This window comes from Syngnathoides biaculeatus, chromosome 3 (genome assembly GCF_019802595.1).
Source record: "Syngnathoides biaculeatus isolate LvHL_M chromosome 3, ASM1980259v1, whole genome shotgun sequence".
NCBI lineage: Eukaryota > Metazoa > Chordata > Actinopteri > Syngnathiformes > Syngnathidae > Syngnathoides > Syngnathoides biaculeatus.
In genome coordinates, this window is record NC_084642.1 from 9,094,552 (window position 1) to 9,116,025 (window position 21,474).

At 42.5% G+C, this 21,474-nt stretch overlaps 2 protein-coding genes across 2 annotated transcripts; both read left to right on the top strand.

Annotated features, from left to right (window-relative positions):
- Positions 1-586: 586 nt before the first annotated feature.
- nrn1lb (neuritin 1-like b) lies at positions 587-5,735 on the top strand. The gene is made up of 3 exons (XM_061813388.1): positions 587-641; positions 4,202-4,349; positions 5,432-5,735. The coding sequence occupies exons 1-3, from the start codon at positions 587-589 to the stop codon at positions 5,733-5,735; spliced, it is 507 nt and encodes a 168-aa protein (XP_061669372.1).
- A 5,083-nt stretch (positions 5,736-10,818) lies between these two features.
- On the top strand, positions 10,819-19,653 carry slc38a8b (solute carrier family 38 member 8b). Its single transcript, XM_061814452.1, has 10 exons — positions 10,819-11,007; positions 13,342-13,540; positions 14,893-15,049; positions 15,117-15,221; positions 17,250-17,307; positions 17,382-17,496; positions 17,581-17,728; positions 17,854-18,056; positions 19,062-19,113; positions 19,551-19,653. The coding sequence occupies exons 1-10, from the start codon at positions 10,819-10,821 to the stop codon at positions 19,651-19,653; spliced, it is 1,329 nt and encodes a 442-aa protein (XP_061670436.1).
- The last annotated feature ends 1,821 nt before the right edge of the window (positions 19,654-21,474 follow it).

Sequence of the window (21,474 nt, forward strand, 5' to 3'; positions counted from 1 at the left end):
ATGTGGATCGGCTGAACTCTCAAAGGATGCCCCGACATTGAAGTCTCAGGTGCATGTCTGCATTCTCTCATCTGCACTGGGATACCATCTGTTCACATGAAGCTGGGGGCGGGGGTTTGGATAGGACCTTACTTATAATCATATTTCCATTTTAGATCTCACCTGTCACATTTGTAAAAGCAGGATTCTGTTACAGGTCAATGATTGTTGGACATACGATTACAACGTCTCTCTCGCTGGATGTGTTCACGTGTGTGTCAATAAAGGTTCTAAATACTAAAGACCGGAAATTAGAATGCTTTAATCCAGTGTGCTGCGTTGGGATGTGAACTGCTCTGGTTCAACCCCCTCATGACGCAGACCACAAATACACACTCACACACATGCACGCACAAAAAACACACACACGCGCTAATCCAGCAGGCTTGTGCCGCTGTGCGTTCTGTACTTTTGCAATTCTCGTGAATCCCCGACGGATGGTGGCAGGGACGCTTCACATTTTGTGGATTTACATCCATCAGGAGCGTCACACCGGAGCCTCGACGTTGGAGGGACTCAGCTTCGCGGGACCCTGCTGATCCCAAAGATGAAATCCCGGGCAGGCGCCACAGCTCTACTGTTGCCCATCGCCTTCTCCATCAGTAAGATTCTTTCCGTTTGGTCCGCGTGAGTGGATGTGTGCTGTCAAGTTTCCTGAACTTTGGAGCAATTTTCAGGGTTTTGTCATGTGAGTCCTGTGTTCAGACTAGACATGAATGAAACACTGATCAGAAAACAGATCAAAATATATATGTATTTTTTGTATGTAACTACAGCCGTACAATTTGACATCATGAGTGTAAAAGTAATTGGTTAAAATGAAATTCATCTCCTGTAACTTTACAACGAATCATACAAAGTATGTAGACACTGCTGATTGTTTATGGTGTAGTACGAAATCACAAATTTGGGTATGTCAGTTAGATTGGAGACAATATTTGTGTTGCAATATGAATGTGACATAGACACGTTCAGAAGGGATTTCTCTGTCTGCTGTGACTACAGGAACCGATTCATGGGCTGTATTAAAATTTGGCCAACTGGAAGATAATAATGCTCACTTTTGTTTGAAAATCAGAGGTATTACTTCGTTCAATATGGGTGCTTAAGTGATTTTACTGTAGCAACAATCCAGAGAAATGGTCAGTGTGCTAAGTAAGTGAAGAAACGGGTCCAAGCGGGGTGGAACAGTTGGCGGAGGTGTCTGCTGTACTTTGTGACAGAAGAGTTTCCGCTAGGATGAAGGGCAAAGTTTATAAAACAATGGTGAGGCCGGCCATGATGTACGGATTAGAGACGGTGGCACTGAAGAGACAACAGGAAGTAGGACTGGAGGTGGCAGAAAGGAAGATGTTGAGGTTCTCGCTCGGAGTGAGCAGGTTGGATAGGATTAGAAATGAGCTCATCAATGACTGAGTGTGAACCCTGCCACAGTTACGAATTTGCCTATTTCGGGATTTTTTTTTTCTCTCATTTGTTGCAAAACTCAATTAAGTTTGATATAAATGTATTGCTTTTGCATCATCTTGTAGCAGCTTCGGGCCAGTGAAGTATGTTGAATTGAAGAGAGGAGCTTCATTTAGTTGGATTATGGCATTGTCTAATGGAGTGCATCTTGTAGCATCAATAGAAAATCGCAAACATTTTTTGGTGGTCACTTAACTTCAGGGCTCTATCTCCAGCCCCCGCAAATAATAGGGGATTACTGAATTATTATGGGCAGCACGGTGACTCAGATGGAAAGTGTTGGCCTCACAGTGCTGAGGTCCTGGGTTCGATCCCGGACGCAGCTGTGTGGAGTTTGCATGTTTTCCCCATGCCTGCGTGGGTTTTTTCCGGGAACTATGGTTTCCTCTCCCACATCCCAAAAACATGCAACATTTAATTGGACACTCTAAATTTAAGTGTGATTGTGAGTGTGGCTGTTTGTTTCTATGTGCCCTGCAATTGGCTGGTAACCAGTTCAGGGTGTACCCATTGACAGCTGGGATAGGCTCCAGCACTCCCAAGACCCTTGTGAGGATAAGCGGCAAAAAAAATTGATTGATGGATGAATTATTAGGATCTTTGTAAGGCGAAATGGTGGATAAAGATGTAATAATAGACAGATGTACAAAGTACCTAATGAGGTACTGCCCGTTTATAATACTGTATGAGCACACTGATATTTTCATCAGCAGCATTGTTCCAGCCTAGTAGCTACAAGAGGATATCAAACACTGTCAGTGATTGAGTGGAATAGTTTTGGACATTTTCGTTAAATTAATAGGATTACTGTAGTCTATTGACTGGCTCACAGCCTCGCAACGGTCCTTTCACCAGATCAAACGGGAGGGGATCTGTTTGCTGCTGAAACCTTGAGCAGGATGCTGGGTAGAAAGTTAAAGAAATGTGCTAGAATAGAATATCGTGGACAATATAAGGACCCTGTCAACCATGCAGGGTAGTAGCTCACTGTATCAAATTGGGTTTTACAAACAGAGGGTTACCATTTGAGAGCCACTGCAGAAACACACACACAGAAAATACCCAATTTACTAGTTTTTCAAAATACGAGTTGTGGTTCGGACAATTTTTTTGCTTTAACTTGCAAACAAAAACTCGAGGTACGAGTGCTGTAATGGCAGCAGTGACTCAACTCACGTGACAGCAGTCAACAGTTTTGGAGATAGAATTAGCAAACAATGCTTGAAAAAGAGGCTGCAAGCTGTTTGTTGCTACTCCAAGTTGGAGTTTGTTGCACAAAAAAATAAATAAATTAAAAAAGCAAACCAAAACAAAGACACTTTTATATTTAAACCCACATACTGTACATTAGCCTAGGTTAACTTAATGCTAACACATCATGGGAAATGCCACAGATAGGCTAACAAACAGCACCTATGTGGTAGTGATATAATTCTTTAAGCAATGGATATTTGAACACAAGTCGTGAAGCAAAACAACCAGATAATAGAACTAGACTTTGCGTCGATTTGATCAGCCTGATGGAATCGGCTGATAATTAGCATTTTTTGCTGATCGGCCAATTGGTTTTGATGTCATAATTTGTCAGTCGAATCAATGACGTCATTGATCGGCTCCAAGAAAGACATCTACTGTGCATCACCATCCTGCAAAGTATATCTGAGAGGGGGAGAGAGAGAGCGTTATGACGTCCGTAAATACCGTCAAGACATCGACGAAGACATCCCTACCGACACGGTGTACAACGATCTTCCGAGGGCCACAAGATCCAAACTATCGCAACTCTGCTCCGGACGAAGCCGCATGCTCAATGACTATGTGGCTCGTGTCGACAATGCTATTTGCCTGAAATGCGGACGGGGCCCTCGCGACAGGCACCACATCTTCAACTGCGCAGTGGCTCCCACTACGCTGACCGTAATGGACCTGTGGAAACGCCCGAAGGAAGTGGCTGCCTTCCTAGAACTAGAAGTCGACTAAACAATGCGATTTCCTGGCAACAAAAACAACAACAAAGAGAGAGAGAGAGAGAGAGAGAGAAACAATGACATCTACAATGGACTGAAAAGAATGAAAGAAACCGGGTCATTAAATACGCACTGATTGACAAAACAACCAAGAACACCTGGACAAGCCTGGACTAGCAGGAGTGAGCTGATTGGTCGACACAAGGGAGAGGGTGAACGCGAACAGGTAGAAACAATCAACTGAGAACTGGAGACGTGAAAAACACGGAACACTGGAAAACATGAACGAAAACCAAACAAACCAAAACAGACCACGACAAACCCAGTAGATGTGGAATTCACCCTCTTCGCGGGTCCTTGTCCTATCAGACAATAGTAGTAAATAGGACCAAAACCCACTAGGCAGGTAGCAAAATCTTGTGCCACTAAATCCTTCCAGACAGACAGAGGGTTGTGTTTTGTGTCTCATCAGCGCAGTTAGGCAATGCTTATGTAAGGCCACAGTGACCTAGGCTTTCACAATGTGTAATCCTTCCAGATGAATACAACACAACATATTTTTGCATCTATTTGATCCTTACAAGCATATGGACATTGCGTTTTGCTAAACTACATGAAATCCCTGCACCATCCATGTGAAGTGATATTGTTTTGACTCCATGTGAATAATGCGCATACGTTATTCGTATCATCGTATACTTTTATGACGACTTTTACCTTTTCTCCAGGCTTGGTCCAAGTATGCAATGGCGCTGCAATTGCTGTTTCATGTGGTTCCATCTACAAGAGCTTTGCACAGTGTTTGCTGACGCTCGGGGACAGTTTGGTGGAAACACAAAAAGATCAGGACACGCAGGACATCGACACGATCTGCAGGTGAGAATCAGCCTCTCGCCATAGAAACCATTCGCTTACTCTCAATAGTCACTTTGGAAATTTCTGAACTAAAGTCAACAGGTTCCAGCTCACCAGGTACCCTAAAGGGGGACACGATCAACAAAATGTGCAGACGAAAGCTGTAAAATTGGAGTGATGGCGTACACATACGAAGTTCACAGTTAATTTTTAGCTTTTGGCTATGAAGACCACACTACAATGGCTGCTGGAGACAAACATCCCTGTAACATTTAGAGTATTGTTGGGTTGCAAACACGTGATAATCGCCACCGTTTCTACGGACAAACTAGGCGTTGCAGACGACATCCCCGTGGCGACATCCACAGACCCATGTGTAAGCGGCGAGCGGTGGATGTTTTCTGCCTGCTAGATATGCACAGAAGATCAAACTGTGAACATATCGATCCGTATACTCTCCACGACGATGTACTTTCAAAGGATCGGAAAGACTTCCCTGAAGTAGAATATCTGGACACTAGAAATACACATGCTTACCGCTTACAAAATGATCAGAACTGACTTTCAAATAACCATTTGCCTCGTGTACTCCAGCTTCGTTCAGATCTGCACGTCGTATATTTTCAAGCCACTTTTGTTCCCGTTTTTTCGATAACTCCATTGTATCTTCTCCTTCATGCAATCTAATCTTTGGAACACGGAAAAATCGCTTCCCAGTGTCTCCGTTTCCGGGATTTCCACATCCGTAGATGCAACAAAAATCTGGCACGACGACGACGGACAGCTGACTGCTTGTCTGCAAATATGGCGGTCAAGTACACGGATGAACAAGCGTGATGTCACGTGCAACCTGGCCATAGTATATGGCTCCATAACTAGGTGGTTTCAACTGATTAGAGCGTTGGCCTCACATTTCTGAGGATTAGGGTTGAAATCCTACCCCGACCTGTCTAGAGTTTGCATGTTCTCCTTGTGTCTGCGTGGATTTTCTGCAGGTACTCCGGTTGGGTGTGTGTGTGTAGACTTTTTATATCAGCTGTACATGAAAATGTCTGATGGCTTCTTTCTGCACCCAATTTAATTCTATTTCTCATTCCTTCCAGATCCTGGAATGACTTCCATGCTTGCGCCAACACAGCCATGTCTGGCTGTCCCAGAGAAGCGGCAGCAGTTTGGGAGTCCCTAAGACAAGAGTCCAAGAAGGCCCAGTTCTCTGGAAACCTCTACAACATGTGCGCCAGCCTCACCACGCTGGCTCCCAGCACCGTGCCTCCCTTACTGACCCCTCCCACCTCGGAACAAACCAACCAGGAAACACTGAAGGGGAGAACGCACCAGTGGAGCCCCTCTCCCGCCGTAATGATCCTTCCAACATGTAGCACTTTGATAGCGCTGCTCAGGATCTAGCTTTATTATTTTAAACTGGAATCAAGCAGGTGAATTTACATTTTTTTTTTGTTACTGCAAAAAGAATGTATGGGATAGTACGTACATTGCATACAAGAGTGAGGCCGCCCAGGAACATCAATTACCCATAAGGCCTCTCTGCATTTAGGTGACCAGATCAAGAGAAGAATAATGCCATCTTTATTCTTCTAAATCACAATAACAGTCAGAGTTGAGTCGATCCAAACACATGAACACGGATCACAGGTCAGGAGCGTTCGTGATTAGGTCTCAATCTGAAAATCAGGATTTCAGAGAGCGAGTCAGAAGCACTCCTTGTTACTTTTGTTCCAGATTTAAAATGTATTTTAGCACGATCAGATTAAAGGCCTCGCTCTCTGAGAGAAAAGCCAACCTAATTGAAATATTTTTGGTCAAGACTGCAAACAGATGAGAGATATTGACTGAACTGGGCAATATGGGAAAAATGGAAAAAAAAAAAAAAAAAAAAGCCAGGACAAAAAAACATATATATTATTATTGAGAGATATCTCTTCAAAAATAACGTACGCAGTTTGGATTCATTATTTCTTTCCCCCAAAACGTCCACATTTTGAGTCATTTCTACTGCAAAGGCGCTATTTGTGTGTTGTAACATTTAAAGAAAACATTTGTGGTGGTAGTTGGAGCTGCTCTACTATGTCACCAGATAATCAGTTGACAGAATAGTTTTGAGTCACCATTGTGCAAAAGGTGCAGGGGCTGAAAGAAATTGATCCAGTTTAAACTGACTCGTACTACGATAATCTGTCGAGTCAATTGTGCAAATGGTGCAGATATTTCTCAAACACACGGTAGGCCAGTATTTATCAACAACAGATGTGGAGGCAGTGCAGAGTGGCGAGACTGCTAAAGCCAGTGCACGAATAATAATGCAAAAATTGGCAGCGTGTTAAAATGGAGTTGTAAGCTAACTGTTTAAGACGTTAATAGCAAAAGTGAAGAAGCTGAAGCTGAATGTCTGCTAGTTTTAGTTTGCATGGATCCGTAGCACCTAACTGAGGGAAGGTGCTGGAAGAGGAGCGAACAGAATGTGGAGAGTTCCAAAGGATTTTGCACGCTCTTGTCTTGATTTTTGTCATAAGCAAGGCTTGGCCACTGCCAAGAGGGGCGTGGCCAGGCCACTGCTCTGGGCGGTGACACCTGTCACCGGTCACAGCTGTTTCACATTCAGACTGTAATTAGGCAGGCATTTAAGTTGGAGTTTTTGTCACTGGCATTTGCCAGTGCGTTGCCTTGCTTTAGTGAGTTGCATTCACTGCCTGTGGGACTTTCCGCTTCTGCGCGTAAGTTAGAGTAACCCCAGTCAAGGTGATTCCCTTTTGTTTGATCCTGTCCTGGTGAGTTAGTTAGTTTGCTTCATAGTCATCGAACCCTTGCTGTATGTCTTTTGGATCCCACCTAGCCTAGCATTTCTGTGCCTCTGCCTTCTCGGACTGCTACACCGTGTATGACCCAGTTTCCGGAATAAACCACATTGAACATTATGCCTCCGCCTCGAAGTCCTGCATCTGGGTCCGCCGCCGCACCGGAGGTTTGTGACAGTTCTGGCAGCGTCCAAGTCCTCAAGGCTAGATTGGAGGGCATCGACAGTTTTTTTTTAGCAGTTTTGATAGGCCGTTGGCGTCGCAGTTTGCCCTTTATTGCGGCAGCACCAAACCATACTTTGATTGATGAACACAGGATTGTTCGATTCAGTGGAATGGCCCAAATACGGTAACTCTCAAACTCAAGAGACAAAATAATGAAAAAATAATCACATTAAATATATTTTTGATTGACCTGATTTTTAAACATGTTTCCTTTTAGGTTCAATGTTTTGCCAATTTACCAAGGTATTTTTCAACACCATTAATAAATATTTTCATGTTTCACAGATATGAAATGTAAAATTACAGTTCATTTTTATTTTTTATTGAGATTTTTTTTAATTGTTGCTTTTTCAGTTAGTGAATGGGAGAATATCTCTGGATGTGTGTGTGCGTGCGTGTGAGTGATCTTAATACTCTTAAACGGTTTCATAACAATCGTGGCGTGAGTATATTAATCTCGTCTGTCTTTATTCATTCGCTGTTTCGTTGCATCTACCGTGCACCTCCAACCAGCTTTCTAACAGTCTTAGAGGCCTGGGGCGCTGATATCATGTGATATAAAAAAAAAAAATAAACAAAGTCAGAGGTCAGATATGAATGCAGTATCGCTGCAGCACAATGAATATTAAGAAGCGGCAGCTAAGCCAACCATTGTGTTCTGTTATATAAAAGCTTAATGTATTAAGCTTATATTCAATTCAATTATTCTAATCATGTAATTTTATATACAATACTTTGAAACAGTTTATCAGCATAATTAAATGATTGAAGTGGACGTGAAACAAGCCTGACTCCATTTAAAAAAAAAAAAAAAAAAAAGTTTGTCTTTTGTTGAAAATAATGGGAACATGCATATGATGGTAGCCTATTTTCGGCATGCGTCTCCTGGATGTGAATATGTTCATCAATCTACGGGCCATTATTGTGGAACATTATCAGATGCAGTGATAAGAAAATATTCTTGTATTTCTTATTAAAACACAATTGATGAGTCTCCCAGAAAACTCTGCCTGTTATTTACTTTTTCCAATCATCATTTAACAGCATAACAAAAACTGTTATTGCATTATCTTTGCCAAGATTTGGTGCATTTGAAACCAGATGTTTATGTATTTATATATAAAGACACATCCTCTCTTTTTGTGCCACAGTCTGACATGAAACCAGACTACACTTTTCCAGTTTTGGATAAATTACAATTACCAAAATTATTTTCATTTGATAAATGCCCGAACATTGAGAGGATTATTTTTAAAAACAAGTTGCCATTACTTTCTTCAATATCAGAAGTTTGCTTCCAGTAAAATGTTTAAACAATTTGGTAAAACCCAGATGGTGATGATTTAATGTGTTTGGAAGCCTCTGATATATTTATTTCCAGTATTTGAGTTAATTAGAAGAGACACACCTGGAGATCTATTTGAAGGCACAGTTGAAATTCACTAATTCCTCGTGTAACACAAACGGGGAAATCTAAAGAAAGCAGTCAAGACATCAAGAAGTCAGTTGTAGACTTGCAGAAGTCCGGTTCGTCCTTGGGTGCAATTTCCAGATGCCTGAAGGGGTCATGTCCATCTGTTCAATTATACTCAACTATAAATCCATCATATTGCTGATGAAATGAAAAATTGAATTAGCGTATTTTCCGGACTATAAGGCGCACCACATTATAAGGCGCAGAGAATAGACCCTACACTTGAGGCTGGGGTTACATTATGTGTCCATTAGATGGAGCTGCCCTAAAGGCTCAATATTGATTCATATATAAGGCGCACCGGATTATAAAGCGCACTGTCGGCTTTTGAGAAAATTAAAGGCTTTTAGTTGCTACTTATAGTGCGGAAAATACGGTATTTGGCCATAATGAGCATTGTTACATTTGGGGAGAAACGGATGAAGCTTGCAAGTCTGAGAACACCATCCCTGCTTTGAAATATAGCAGTGGTGCATCATGTTTTTAAAAAAAAAAATATTGATTGATTTATTTATTGCTCAGGTGGTAGTGATGCAGTTCACAAATTAGATGGCATCACAAGGAAAGACCCTTATTTGGTAATACTAAACCAACATCTCAACACAGCCGATGAGAAGATCACAATTGGGCGCAATTGGTTCTTTTAAATGGACAAGGATCAGAAGCATACTGCTAAACTAGTTACAAATTATCCAAAGGACAAGAATGAAAAAAAACAAAGTCAATATTTTGGAGGCGCCACCGCAAAACCCAGATCTCAATCCTATTGAAAACCTGTTGGGAAACTTCATCACCAAGCCAACCACACACAAATAAAAAATTAATAGTTTGTATACTAGTAAAAATGCAGTCGCAAAAAATTACTGAAATGTGACGGAAAAACAAAACCCAAAACAGGGAGGAAAAAGGGCACTGGACAGCAACATTGTTGGAACCCCGAAACATAAATATTGACAATGTATGACAAAGTGAAAGTTTTTGAATACACTATATATATATATATATATATATATATATATGCTGGTAAAGGGTTGGCCTTACAGTTCTGAGGTCCCGGTCAATCCCGGCCCCGCCTGTTGTCCCTGTACCTGCGTGGGTTTTCACTCTGGTTTCCTCCCACATCCCAAAAACATGCAACATTAATTGGACACTCTAAATTGCTCCTAGGTGTGATAATGAGTACGACTGTTGTCTGTCTCATTGTGCCCTCCGATTGGCTGGCAACCAGTTCAGGGTGTACCCCGCCTCCTGCCTGTTGACAGGTGGGATAGGCTCCAGGACTCCCCGCCACCCTCGTGAGGATAAGCGGCAAAGAAAATGGATGGATGGATATATAGTCATGTGTGAATACAGTGGTGCCTTGAGATATGAGTTTAATCTGTTTCGTGGCCAAGATCGTAATGCAGAAAACTTTGAAATCATCTCTGCCCATTGAAAGCAACAGAAATGCTATTAATCGGTTACACCCACCCAAAAAAATAGTGTCATGGGTTTTTATATAACAAAAATGTTGTTCTGCAATATTGTACTTGATCAAAACATGTAGTGGTGAAAGCATGAAATACAACCAAATTTTTTTGTATGTTTTTTGGGAAAAATGGTTCACGATCTAACAAACTGCTCAATGACGTGGAAAGATGTTGATGCTTACAGAAGTAGAGATTCTGCGTATCTCTAATAAAGTCTGTCAAAATTCTGCTTCAGACTAACCTGAATGACAGGAAGAAGCCAAGCAGACGCCTAAGTGCCACATTTGTCACCTCAGAGTGAAACATTTAACGGTCCAAATGTCCAATTAGATCACGTGGCTGAAGTCGGTTGCAGGAGTATATATGTGCAAGCCCCCCCAAGTCCCCCCTCCCCTCTAGGATCACTTATAAAGCAGACCAGAATCACCCAGACCAGCCCAGTGTGGTGAAATTAGTTGAGCCGAGAGGAAGCGTGATTTTGGTTAGTCAGTGAGTGAGGATAGCGCATCATGGAGGAACTGGCCCGGGAGAGCATCAGCCTGCTGGCTCGGTCCGCTTCCCATTCGGATCCCCCGCGGCTGGGATCCTTCGGCGCCGTTTTCATCATGCTGAAGTCCGCGCTTGGAGCCGGACTGCTAAACTTCCCCTGGGCCTTCCAGAAAGCGGGGGGAGTGAGTACTGCTGTTAGTGTGGAGCTGGTAGGTCAACGCTCACTTCGCAAGAAAATCATAACTCCAAATTATTATTATTATTCATATTCATCTTAAAGAGGGATTATTGTCTTCGCTCTATTTTAAAAAAGTCTGTACAAGGCCTTTTATTGTAAGTAAATTGATGAGTAATTTTGTCTGAAAAGGTTTCTATTTGTCGATATTTGCCACAAGACGGCGGCAAAGGACTAGATGACACTTCTCAACTCAAACAGCAGTGCCTGACCGCACTCGTAACTCAAATCAACGCTCCCCATTGAAATGAATTGAAATGTCATTTATTTGTTACAGCCTCCACACAAAAAGTGTATTTTTATTACCAGTTTAACACGGAAAACTAACATGGTATTGTAAAATAGAAATGTAAAAACACAACCAGGCATGGGTGAGTATGACATTCTGAAGGAATTAAAAACATTAGCATAAATATTGTGGTTTCATGCTCTCGTGGTATAAATGTAATGCCTTTTTTGCTCTAAAACATATTATTTTGAAATCTTTGGATGGGTAAACCCCCCCACCCCCCTTTGTAAGTGCTCTGTAGGTACATCTGTAAATGTAGAAAGAAAATCATATCCATCCATCTATTTTCTTAGCCGCTTATCCTCACAAGGGTCGCGGGGAGTGCTGGAGCCTATCCCAGCTGTCAACGGGTAGGAGGCGGGACCCTGAACTGCTTGAGAAAACAATATATTTTTTCCAAATGAACTCTAAATATGAGAAAAGAGTGTCTGCGTTTCTTTCGGCTTGTCCCTTTCGGGATCACCACAGCGTGTCATCTCAGAATAACGCATATATATGTTTGGCATAATTTTTACGCCGGATGCCCTTCCTGACGCAACCCTTCTCAGGGAGTGGAGGCCCCACTTGGATACAAACCCACAACCCCTGGTTTACCAAACCAGTGCTCTAACCACTGAGCTACGGGGCCTAAAAATAGTTATTTATCATAAAATATCAACTATAATAAGTTATTTCTTTGCTTTTCTCAACTTTGTGACGCAACATCAGAGCATAAACAAGCTAATGTATGCCATGCTGGCTAGTTATGTGCTTCGTTTGTGAGTCTTTGGTGTTCTTTTCACCAGTTGTAGACAATTCTCGAGCTGGTAGACCAGTTATTGGCCCATGCCTAAACATAATGATAAATAAAAGTGATGGCTTATAGCTTGAAAAAAAAAAAAAATCACAAGTTGGAGCACTTGTAGGTTGATGTACCTTTGTAATTCCGTGGAACCAAGATGCCACTGGCACTGAAGCAATATTTTTATGATAAAACGCACCTTTGGGGTGGCCTCAAAAATGTGAATAACGGAGGGCAGACTATGAGTGCCCGCAAGTTGGTGAAGCGCAACTATGCGGGTGAACACTGTACACACTTAGGTCTTTGCCTCCTTGGTGCGAAAGAGGCTCTTGGTTTTCACGGGTGAGTTCTAATTGTCTGTCCCCGCACTGCTTCCACTGACCGTCTTGACATGCGTTTTCCAGGTAGATCGGGGCCCCTTATAGGCCTGGCTTTTGAGGTAAAGGTTTTCACATTTAGCCTGGGGTGCATACTTAGAAGTATTACCTTCATATTGTCATAGATGTGAGCGGCACGGTGGCTCAGCTGGTAAACCGTTGTCCTCACAGTTCTGAGTTCTTAGTTCAATCCCGGACGCGCCTGTGTGGAGTTTGCATGTTCTCCCCGTGCCTGTGTGGATTTCCTCCGGGCACTCCGGTTTCCTCCCACATCCCAAAAACACGCAACACTAATTGGACACTCCAAATTGCCCCAAGGTGTGATTGTGAGTGCAACTGTTTGTTTCAATGTGCCCTGCAATTGACTGGAAACCAGTTCAGGGTGTACCCTGCTTCCTGCCTGTTGACAGCTGGGAGCGGCTCCAGCACTCCCCGCAATCCTCGTGAGGATGAGCGGCAAAGAAAATGGATGGATGGATCTTTGAGTTCTATAGACAGCTTGGCAAGGTTTTAACTTCACCGCAGGCGCCGGTCAGAACCGTCAGAATACCCAAAACCTTTGTTGACCCATTAACACTGTCGGAAAAACCAAGCGATTTTCAACATTTCAGATTGGTCAATAATTGCAAGAACAAGCAAACTCCACACAGGTGGGGCCGGGATCGAACCTGTGTCCTCAGAACTGTGAAGCCAATGCTTTACCAGCTGATCCACTGTACCGCCCCCCTTTTTTTCTGTCTGTTTACATTGTGACAGCAAATTATAATGACTTGAGCAATGATGCTACTAAGCTAGCAACATTTAAATGATGAGTCGGCTGAGCGAATGGAGACTACAACGGAGTCTTGGCTGCCGGCGCAGGTATCTCTGGTGTTCCTGATCAGCGGGCTGGTCATCCTCGGCTACGCCTCGTCCGTCAGCAGACGAAAGACATACCAGGATGTGGTGCGAGACGTGTGCGGACGAGCCATCGGCCAACTCTGTGAGGTCTGTTTCTGCTTCAACCTCTTCATGATATGTGTGGCCTTCCTGGTGGTGGTGCAGGACCAACTGGAGAAGCGTGAGTCCATCCTCCACGAATCACAGATTTTTCTGAACAGGTCATATAATATCATTTTGAGTATGGTAGGGGTTAATAGAAGTGTGCGAGAAAGTTATTAAATCCGGGAAGAGTCATACATCTTTAAAATATGTGTAGATAATCGAAACAGTAAGAGGTCGCTACTTCCTGGATTTCACCTATTGTGGAGGTGGTCCTAACCCCAGTGATCAAAGAAGGATGACTGTAATTTACAAAAAAAGGCATAAAAGCGCTTAATGTTGGTCCCAGTTGACGTTTATTGTCAAATCTGCATAAAACGTGTATTTAAAACACCCGCACGCTTCCTTGGCATTCTCCGGTAGTTTAATAAAAACAGTGCAAAAAAGCATAAACAGCCCAACGAGTAGAATTGATAATTGTAGTGTTATAACCCTTTGAGCAGTGAAGATGTGAACTAAAACGGTGGTGCAATACATGCAGACAAGCAATAAAACAATATTATACAATTATACAGTATCATCTCATTCGTAGTAGTTGTGCTGAATTGGGGAAAAGTGAATGATTCTTTAGTTTTTGTGATTTTAGATTTTACATTGGATTTGTTTTCATTTATTTTTTTATTAGTAGTAGTCTATACGGCGGCACGGTGGGGCAACTGGTAAAGCATTGGCTTCACAGTTCTGTTGACCTGGGTTTGATCCCGGCCCCACCAGTGTGGAGCTCGCACGTTCTTCCCGTGCCTGCGTGGGTTTTCTCCGGGCACTCCGGTTTCCTCCCACATCCCGAAAACATGCAACATTAATTGGACCCTCTAAATTGCCCCTAGGTGTGATTGTTACTGCGGCTCTTTGTCTCTGTGTGCCCTGCGATTGGCTGGCAACCAGTTCAGGGTGTACCCTGGGTGTACCCCGCCTCCTGCCCGTTGACAGCTGGGATAGCCTCCAGCACTCCCCGCGACCCTCGTGAGGATAAGCGGCAAAGAAAATGGATGGATGGATAGTAGTTTATACTGTACATATGAGCTATAGCCCATATTGCAAGACAAATCGCTTTTGAACCACAAATCATCCGCACATTCGTTTTCATTCCGGTTACCGTGAAGTTAAACACGCTTGGAAGCATGAACGCAAACTGGTTTTCATTTTCCTATTTGTCATCTTTGCAACGTGACATGATTCTATTAATCCCTTAAAAGTTTTGCTTTTAAAATGAACATTTGAATGGATTTTCACAGGATCGCCCGACATCCGTTTGGGTCAGAAATGCTGCCGAGCAGCGCACATGGGCCCAAGCGTGTAACACGATTCCAAAACATATTTTCATATTTGTTGGCCACTGGTTTATCCTTCATCTAATTTTCTGTTCTCCAGTGTGCATTTCTTTGTACGAGACGGTGACCGGGTCAGGTGAAGGGGAAATGCCGTACCACTGGTACACCGACCAGCGCTTCGCCCTCTTCGTCATGTGCCTCGTAATCATCCTGCCGCTGTCCATCCCGAAAGAAATCGGCATCCAGAAATACACGAGGTTCGCGTCCGTGTACACGGGACTGATGTCCTCCTCTCGTCGATGAACGTTTTTCTCTTCACCGCAGTGTGCTGGGGACACTGGCTGGGACCTATCTGTGCGTGGCGGTGATTGCCAAGTACTACCTGATGGAGAACCACACGGCCATTCTCACTCCAGCGCACACTCAAGGGTCAGTCACACTACTTTGTGAAGTGTTTAAAAAGCTCTGAATTTCTAGGATCATCCCACGGCAAGCTTGGAGATTCCGAGAATCGATATTTCTCTAGTAACAGGTCAGAAACATTAAACATTTCGATAACATAAAATGCTGCCTTGAAATACAATATTTTTAAAGGTCAAGTGTCACGCCTATAAACATTCTAAAATAAATATTGTCATGAAAAATACATACAACATTATTCCCTTCCATGTCTACACGAAATAATAAATATGAGCGGCGAGCGCGTCATCCGTGTGCAAAGTTGCGGAAGTCTCATTCGACATTCAAGTGGGAGCCATATTGCCTGTAACGTCTGTTCATTACGTCACACCGCGACATTCGCCATTGAAAACACGCTGTGCCGCCTACTATGGGATACGGAAGCTCTTTTCAAAGAAGAGAACATCGCAAAATCAAGTGAAGTAACTGGGGCAATATTACCCTATCGTTTCGAGCCATATTTAGATGATATGCGGGTCACTTCTAACAAACAACAGACTCCCAGATAGTATGTATGAGCCGAAGCCATCCGCCACAGACACAATCGAGTGAAGTGACCGGGGCAATATTATCCTATCGTTTCGTTTCATTCCGAGCCATATTTAAATGATATGCGGATCACTTCTAACTAACAACAGACTCCCAGACAGTATGTATGAGCCACCCGGGTGGCGTCGTGATGAGCCACCTCGGCCGAAGCCGCTCACGGCGCAGACGAGTACATCGACACATTTAGCACCCCTGATTTACGTACGCGGGTCTTTTGTTACACTCAACTATTGTTTTTTTTTTTTTTTAGTAGCTGTATACACACCTACCTGTCATATGGAACCCACACAGCTCTCGTCGTTTGCACCCTTGCAATCCATTTTTTCATGACGAACCGGATCTTTTTGAAAAGTATGAAGAATGAATCCAACCTCCCAAGTGTTCGAATAATATCCAGCAATACAACGAGGCAGAATTTTGGCTAACATGAAGGAACAAAGAGCTACCTTGCAGCAGGTAAAACTAGTAGAAGTATACGAGACCGCATGAGTGGGCATCTTACTACTAACGTCACTTCCTGCTTCTTGTCGAAAACAAATCCCTCGAGAGGATTTTCATGGCGGGAGTGGCAAAAAGCCATATATGTCAAAATCATGTAGTGTGGTGAAAAAAACGCATGGGTCCATTTCTGCTGTTTTTTTTTTTTCATTAATAACATACTAAAAATCATACATTTCATGACAGTGGAGCTTTAAGTCGGTCAATGCCCGTACAAATAATTCAAAACACTCATTTCCCAAATGATTTTTTTTTCCCTATTGAAATGAATGAAAATGATCTTTTTGCATTTCAGACTCCCGTCGCACCCCAGAAATAAGAAAACTAGCATATTAATATTGTACTTTATAAAAAAAGATGCAAATAGAATATAAAGCAGTTTTGATGCTTCTTCTTCTTTCATGTGTTAACATCATGGTAGCAGGCTTTAAACCCAAAGTTGCAGTAGTTGGTTGTTTAAAATGCACAATGTGTAATGGTTGGTTTGATGTTTAGTTTGACAGTAAATGTCAAATGTTAACGGAAATAAATAAATTTTAAGTATAGTAAAGGCGGCACGGTGGATCAGCTGGTAAAGCGTAGGCCTCCCAGTTCTGAGGACCCGGGTTTGATCCCGGCACCGCCTGTGTGGAGTTTGCATTTTCTCCCCGTGCCTGCGTGGGTTTTCTCTGGGCACTCCGTTTTCCTCCCAAATCCCAAAAACATGCAACATCAATTGGACACTCTAAATTGCCCCTAGGTGTGATTGTGAGTGCGACTGTTTGTCTCCATGTGGCCTGCGATTGGCTGGCAAACAGTTCAGGGTGTACCCCGGATGAAATACTATATGACAGGACCCCAAAAATTAAACATGAAATCTGTCAATTCCCATGAATTCGCCTTCCCCTAAATTGACCCTTGGTGTTAGTCGCCTTTCATACTGTTCTTCAAGCGATGTCCATGTCTTTGCAGCGCGGCCTCGTGGGCGTCCATGTTCAGCGTTGTGCCCACCATCTGTTTCGGTTTCCAGGTAGGACGTTCTCGTCTTGTGCTCTCTGCGCGTCGGTCCGTGTGGTGTATTTCAGCGCCGGTTTGTGTTTGCAGTGCCACGAGGCCTGCATAGCGATCTACAGCAGCATGGAGAAGCAGAAAATCACGCACTGGGTGATCATCTCCGTCATCTCCATGCTCTTCTGTTTGCTCATCTACACGCTGACCGGTGAGTCGACCTCTAAAAAGTGTCACGCTCTTTGCATTCTGAGGTTAAAAACCCGCTGAGCGTGTCCATTTTGTGTCCCACCAGGAGTGTACGGCTTCATGACGTTCGGTCGAGAAGTCGCCTCCGACATCTTGATGTCTTATCCGGGGAATGACGTCGTCATGATTATTTCCAGATTGCTTTTCGGGATATCGATCATTACGATTTATCCGATTATTCTTCTTCTGGGGAGGTATGTAAGTAACACAAAAAAAAAAAAAAATGCTCATGTGCACGTGGAGCAAAGATTTTCGATTAGGTCAGCAAATTGTTTTTTTTTTTTTTACACCTGCAAAACAAAGTCTGCGCGTCTCACAGATCCGTCATCCTGAACCTGATGGTGCGGATCCAAAGGCGTCGTCTGGGTATCGTCACGAGCTCCTTCGAGAGTCGCTGCCGGGCGCTTCTCACCGTTATCTGGATCACCGTCACTCTTCTTATCGCCATGTTTGTCCCTGACATGAGTGAAGTCATCAGTGTCATTGGAGGAATCAGCGCTTTCTTTATATTTATCTTCCCTGGTACGTTTTTTTCCCTCTCCTTCTTCAATATACTCGAAGTACTTTGCAATACCTGTATACTGGCCACCACATTAGGTACACAAACAGCTGCACTCACAATCACACCTTGGGACAATTTAAAGTGTCCAAATAATGTTGCATGTTTTGGGGATGTGGGAGGAAACCGGAGTGCCTGGCAAAAAACCCACTCAGGCACAGGGAGAACATGGAAATTCCACACAGGAAGGGGTGCGATTGAACCCGGTCCTCAGAACTGTGAGGGCGATGCTTTCCAACTGCTCCACCGTGCCGCCAAAACGGACCATAAACCATCAAATTATTTGATTTGTCTTGCTCAAACATCGTGCATTTCATTAATAACGCAATATAATGTAATCATTGTTAGATATAGGCGACACGGTGGGGCAAATGGTTAGAGTGTTAGCCTCACAGTTCTGAAGACTAGGGTTCAAATCACGGGCTTGCGTTTATGTTGATGCACACAACTTTAATTTAAAACATATCTAATGAAACAAAATATTTCATGACAAGGAAGAGATTGCAAGAAAATAGCTTCAGAACTCATGTTATCATATTTGATAAGTAGAAGTGTCAGCAAGAGTGACTGACAATGGAAAAAGCTTTTTTTTTATGGGAGTAGTAAATTAACTATTCTGTATTTTAAATCACTTTTATGGCAGCCAACAGTTATATTTCGACACTATTACAATTACATTTTAGACAAGTGAATGATTCTATGCTTATAAACTGCCTCAACAATTCTTTCTTTACAAAGATAATACTAATCTTCACACTAATATTTGGCCCCTTATGGTTACTTAAAGTTACAGTTCAGTTAATCCAACACAATCATCAAAAAATGAATAACATCAACCAAAGCTGATCAGTATTGTCTACATCAGAATTTTTGTTACTTTTCTTTGTTCAAATTATGCATCATTGTTGAAATAATTGCAAAGGACTTTGAGAAGTGACACAGGGAGTCGTGTCCGTCTTGTGCTGCAGGTCTTTGCTTGGTGTTCATCATGCAAAATGAACCCGTGAACCCAAGACTCAGGTGCGTATGCCCCCACGTCAGTATTTGGACAATCATTTCTACATTGAAAAAGAAATACAAATAATGGAATGCAAACATTTCAGGCCATTTCCATGTATACAAAAGGCCCATTTATATCTAATATTGTTCACAAATTTGTCTAAATGTGCATTCATGAGTACTTTGGCAGGGGGGGTCAAACACATTTTTGTCATGGGCCAGATTGTAGCAAGCCGAAAAGCAATTTAAAACAATCAAATTACATCTTTTTCCAAGTATCCCTCCCAACCTCGGAGGCGGATGGATTATTTCGGCAAAGGCGAGAACAGATTCAGTCAGATATGTGAGCAATATTTGAGAGAAAGAGTTTATGTTTTTTTTCCCCAGTATATGTTGGGACACTGCACCAATAGCATAATGTCTATCAATTTTAATAGCAAACTCATCACATTTTGCAGAATCCTTCTGACAATTTGGGGTATAATAACCATTGTTGTTGGAGCCTTCATCTTCGGACAGAGCACGACGATTGCTGTCATGGAACTTCTCGACAAATTTTAAATGTCTGAACGATCATCGTCATCATCATCATCATGGTGCTTTACTGTGATTCCTGACCAATTTGGGGCACTTTTTAAAATGTTTTGCTCAAGTAAAAAAAAAAAAAAAAAAAAATATATATATATATATATATATTTTAAACTTGTGTCCATGATCCACATTTAGGTCATCCACAAACTTGATGTTTTATTGGTTTATTGAGTGTGAGCGTTATTGTTGTGTAATGTGTAATTTTAATGTAATACATACTATCTAAAATGATTTTTTTGTTGTATTTGATGATAAATGTTGACAAAAAAAATAAAAATGTGGTTGGAATTCATCTGAAATTACAGTACAGCCTCTCTTTCAATGCAAAAGGGGGCAGTATTACATCTTTTATGAATTATATATTTATTTGAGCACTGTACAAATGTAGTACTGGTACTGTTTGCATTTTTCGAATCTCTTTTCATGGCAAACATGATTTTTTGGACATCACCTTAAAGCCAGTCTTTTCGCAATGAGACTGAACATTCACTTCTCTGAACTGGTGAATTACCACGATCATTTCTTTCTCCAGGACAAATTATGCATTTTTCTGCATTCATTTTTTTTCCTGCCATACTGGTGTGTTGAATCATCCTATGGCTGATTTTAATCTTCACCTGTCACAAAGCCAAGACTGATTGCTGAGGTATGCTGAATATCAATGTCGTGCAAAATAACTCCACTAAACTAGAATCAGCAGCGTCCTTGTAAATGTGCCTGGATGCTGCTGATTATGAGCATCAACCCAGCTCACGGCAAAGAAAGACAAAAGAGCCCCCCCCGACCCCCCAGGCGCATATACTGTAGTTAATGAATTTAATTAGACTATAAACCATCAGGAAACAACACTTAATTTTCTGTAATGTTTTTGTCCCACCCGTCCAGTGCAGTTTGCAGCCTCCCGAGACTGCGATGCTGCGTGTGTTGAGCCCGTGGGAGATTATACCGTATTTCTTCAACCTGCTGGCCAAATGACTTAATCTCGTAACTGTGGGGGAAATAAAACCTTGAAAGTCACGGCAAGTTGCTGAGCTGCTTTTCTGTGAACTGCATACGAGAGAAACTGAAGTTTAGTGGCCTTTCACGAGTCGATTTGAAGTAAAACAGTCCCGGTAAAGTGAAATGTCTTCCAAATTTGACACGCCACAGAGAAGAAGAGTGTTGTTAGCAAACAAATGTTAATGATGTGAAAAAGTAGAGTACGGTATTTAAGATAAGGCTTCAAAATTGTGAAAAATCAAGCTATCGTTGTCGCTCTGACGCATCGCGAAAAATGGATGCTACGCTTTCCCAGGCTGCAACAACGAGGCTCTCTGAAAACACCACGGCCACCACACAGCCTGGTTCCTGGCTGTAAAGTTAGCTTTTTATTTTTTCCCTCGGCCTTCCACCTTCTCTCCCTGCGCACACTCATAGATAACAACGAAGCGCTCTAAAGGGTCATGAGCAAGACTTGGCCACGCCACTGGTCTGGGCGGTGACACCTGTCAGCAGTTTTACATTGGGACTGTAATTAGACGGGCATTTAAATTGCCGTTTTTGTCACTGGCATTTGCCAGTTCATTGCGCCGAGTTAGTGAGTTGTATTCACTGACAGTAGGAATCTCCACCACTGTGAATAGTGTAGTGTTGAGCTATCCTCGTCACAGCGTTTCTGTGCCACCACAGTTTAGTCCTGTCTTAGTTTATGGTTCATAGTCATAGTCAAGTCCGAGTTCATGTTTCCTAGTTTGTCTCCTAGTCATCAGACCTTCCGTCACGTTTTCAGATTCTGCCTTTGATTAGCATTTT